At 37.5% G+C, this 4,084-nt stretch overlaps 1 protein-coding gene across 1 annotated transcript; it reads left to right on the top strand.

The window, feature by feature from the left end:
* Window positions 1-2,923: 2,923 nt before the first annotated feature.
* On the top strand, window positions 2,924-3,776 carry LOC103435412 (auxin-responsive protein SAUR71-like). The gene has a single exon (XM_008373805.4). It carries the CDS (start codon window positions 3,124-3,126, stop codon window positions 3,541-3,543), a length of 420 nt encoding a protein of 139 aa, XP_008372027.1. The 5' UTR covers window positions 2,924-3,123; the 3' UTR covers window positions 3,544-3,776.
* The last annotated feature ends 308 nt before the right edge of the window (window positions 3,777-4,084 follow it).

Genomic DNA, 4,084 nt, shown 5'->3' on the forward strand with positions numbered 1-4,084 from the left:
GGAGATGGTCTTACAAATCCAATAGGATCCTCTCCGGATCATTTTGGTGAGGATCCTGAGGATTTGTGATTCGTGTCCATTCATCGTATATCGTGCGATCCGTTTTTGTCAGGTATTGTTTGTGTTTAATATTAAATAAAAATATTTAAAATAATTTCTGACTGCATGATGTACGAACGGACACGATTCACAGATTCCCGGGATCCTTCCAAAGAAGATCCGGATTCCTTACAGAATTGCATCACCATGACTCGGACAAGTACGTATCATCTTAAAACGCAATTTTCTACTTGCTCGATTTTATTTCAATTATAAAAATCCCTCCAAGTAAAGTAGAGGAAGCAAAAGTTCAATAATTAATGATCAAAATGTAGCATAACAAAACATACTTTTATAATCATGTGATAAAAGAAGGAGATTATTAATCGGAGCTACACGAAAAGGTTTAGTGACTTCTTTGGGCAACCGCTAATTGCGACCAGGTTTAACATATATCAGCACTGTAAAATTCCAAACCCTAATCATTACAGTATAGATTCATGTTAAAGGAGATTGAGGTTCTACTCTGAAACAAATTGATAACGAGAGAACAACTGTGCACATTATTATAAGTAAATGCAAGGTTGCTTAGCTTTCCAATGTGAACTCTTCATATATCCTCGCATGTCTCTTCAATTGTATTTGACACAAGCCAAACAGGTGGAGAATGCGTAGTTGGTTGCTTTACAGGTGAGCTAATATGACTGTACTACGAAATAAAACCAATTACAATAAAAAAGTAACCCAAGTGATGGCGAGAGTTTATGTGTTAATGAGGTAGGATTAGGCATATCTCAAATGATTGAGTCCCTTAAATTGTAAGGGAAAAAAAAGGTATGCTATGGAAGAACACAATCCACGCATATTAATTATAATGGATTTGAAAATCTTGTCCTTTTTCATAGCATTTTGATTTCCATGATGACAAAATCGATCACATAAAGAAGAAGAAAAAGAAAGAAATAATGACATAATTGTAACTACAAAAGTGGTGTGGAATGAATTCTAGAGGATTGCGATACATAAACGATAGAAAAAATCAGACCAAAAAATAAGGAAAAAATGGGTAATGTAAAACTTTTATCGTGTCAACTTTGAGGCAGTTTCCAAATTTTGTTTGCTCAGATTTCTTCGAGCAGATGGCATACATGCCATAGAATCATTCCGTGATAGTTTGTTTTTTTGTGAAATATGTTTAAATATGTGAATTGAAGAACTACATATATTTCGGTTAGACGATACAACGTTGAGACGGAAATCAAGACAAAAGAGGTATTGAAAGACTTGAAAAAAATATTTTAAGAAAAGATATGGATTATTAGAAACTAATGGAAGACTTAGGGAAAAACTGAGGGTATTGGAGTTCTAGGTCATACAACCGACTTTATTTAATAGGATAAGACTTGGTTGATGTTTAGTTTTGGATTTTTTTTTTTTTTTTTGCATGTTTGTTTCGAATATATTTATATCTGAAAAACACCAATTTTGTGGCAACAAATGATAAGAACATGCAAAGTTTCAATAGCAACTTGTCGTGCATTAATCTATATATGCATCGATCTATGCCCCGATTCCCTTAATATATCCATGTTAGTTTAAGGATTCTTTCATCCACTGATTGAGATTTGAAGCAGGAAGCCGCACACAGTTTCCATAATCCACATTTACATGTCTGTTACGTTTTGGAAATGCGTTACTTATTGTTTGCTAGCTAGTCAAATTTTAGAATTTAGATACATTCACTTGTACATTCGACTGTATTATTTAAAAAACTAAAATTTCTATTCTATATACCAACTAATGCCTAATCTCTTATTTGTTTCATAATTAATCTTGCTTTGAAACCTATTTATTCTTAAGAAATAATGATAAATTTTGTGGAATAGACGATGCATTGCGCCGACTTATTGCGTAAATTCTCCGTACTTACGTTTCGTGTAAACTTTATGTACTGACTTCTCATGCCCGCTTTTCTCGTTGACTTCCTGCTTTGTTTTCTTAAAAAAGTTGGGTTGACCTTTGGCGCCGATTTCATATTTACAAGCAATTTCAGGTCATGCATATACAACTGCAAGTCTGTCGGAAGTCGCTAACGTATTACATTGGTCTCACTTAAGATTTACCTCAGCTAATCAAATACATCCGCATAACGTCGTTCAACATCTACAATTTAGAGATGTTTATATTACTTTGGATCACAATTTTAGTGTGCCAAGGTAAGCGAGAAAGCCGGATATTCATAATACTTTTTTATTTTGTTAGGATAAATGAAGGTGATTTTCACTCTCATTTACAATGTAATTTTACACTTTTATTCTATCCTTATTCACTCTCGAGAGTATTAATCTCACATAAAAAATAATGGATTTTACATGTGTTTATAAGTAATTGGAATATTTCTCATATTTTCGTTACTCCCTACCGAACACAAAAAAGAGATATTTCAATTAATTTTATAATAAAACCTCAACTTTCGTTGGCCACTACCCGAAGGCAAATATAAGGGAGCGGAGTCACATCAGAAGCATTCCTTTTATTTTATTTTGTTTTTGTAATAAAAACAAATTAGATTAAAAGATGAATGGCAAACATGCAGTGTTACCTGCTATGCTAAATGCTAATGATGGTGCCCAATTAACACGCAATATACACCGAAAATCTAAAACAAAAGAAGAAAAGAAAATACAGTAATTTAAATATCCAATAAATAAAAAATGATCCGTGAATATTAAATTATTTGTTTTAAGAATAATTAAAAAATGGTAGGTAAAAAGGAAAAATAAAAAGAAAAGTCCGTCTTGCTTATTGTACCTTCCAAGTACGCCTAATTGTACCTCCCAACCTTCTCTCATCACCACCTTTCCATGTCCCAACATTTCACTATGACTCTATGAGACTCTCTCTCTCTCTCTCTCTCTCTCTCTCTCTCTCTCTCTCTCTTTCTTTATTCCATCTCTTGCCCTTTATATATTCCCTTCCCCTCCACACACCTCACACACCCACTACTCCAATTCTCTCTAGAAAAAAACTCTTCAACTTTCTCTCTCTTCGTCTCCTAACGCCGTCCGTACATCAGCAAACACCATGAAGCAGCTCATCCGCCGTCTGTCCCGCGTCGCCGACTCCTCGCAGTACTGCCTCCTGCGCTCCCCGGCGGACGCAGCCTCCCGCCCGCGCAGAAACGAATCGTTCCGTGTGAAGCTCCGGCGCCGGAGATCCTCCGCTGGCGAGCCGGTGGTCCCCGAGGGCCACGTCCCGGTCTACGTCGGCGACGAGATGGAGAGGTTCGTGGTCAGCGCCGAGCTCCTGAACCACCCGGTCTTCGTCGAGCTCCTCAACAAGTCGGCCCAGGAGTACGGCTACGAGCAGAAGGGCGTCCTCCGGATCCCCTGCCACGTGATCGTCTTCGAGCGCGTGCTCGAGGCGCTCCGCCTCGGACAGGCCCCCTCACATGACCTGCACGATCTCCTGAACTCGATCTCCGACGACCTGAGATCCTGGTAGATTTTGTAACTTAGGGAAATGTTTTGGCCTTTTATGTAAATACGGTCGGGGTTTTCGATCCAAAGGAAGCGAAGCGAAACGTTTTTTAGGAAGTTTTTTTGGGTGTTTGTTGTAAAGGGAAGGAATACTGATGAAACGCAAGAGTGCGCGCTAGGTGCTGGTCTCTCTGTGCAAATTAAACTGAAATTACAGTCATGGCAGAACGGAAAATACTTGTACTTTTTTGTCCCAAATTCTGTGTCGCCTTTTCTGTTTCTTCCTATCTTAATTTTCTGCTTGTGATATGGATGAAAAATGGTAAAAAAAGAAAATCATGTAACATTACAATTGGGATTAGCGTGGTTTTTTAATTGGGATTCCGTACATGCCAATTTCGAGGTTTTAAAATTTTAATTTATACATTTTGTGGGAAATTTAGTGAAGAAATTATTTATACGATTTGGGGTTACTGAGCGGTGAGTTGTATTTCGAGTTGGTGGTTTGCATTTTCTGGCAGTCCAAACGGGGTCGAGTTTTCCGGGAAAATAAGGGCGGCAAGGGA

This window comes from Malus domestica, chromosome 05 (genome assembly GCF_042453785.1).
Source record: "Malus domestica chromosome 05, GDT2T_hap1".
In the NCBI taxonomy this organism is placed as follows: Eukaryota; Viridiplantae; Streptophyta; class Magnoliopsida; order Rosales; family Rosaceae; genus Malus; species Malus domestica.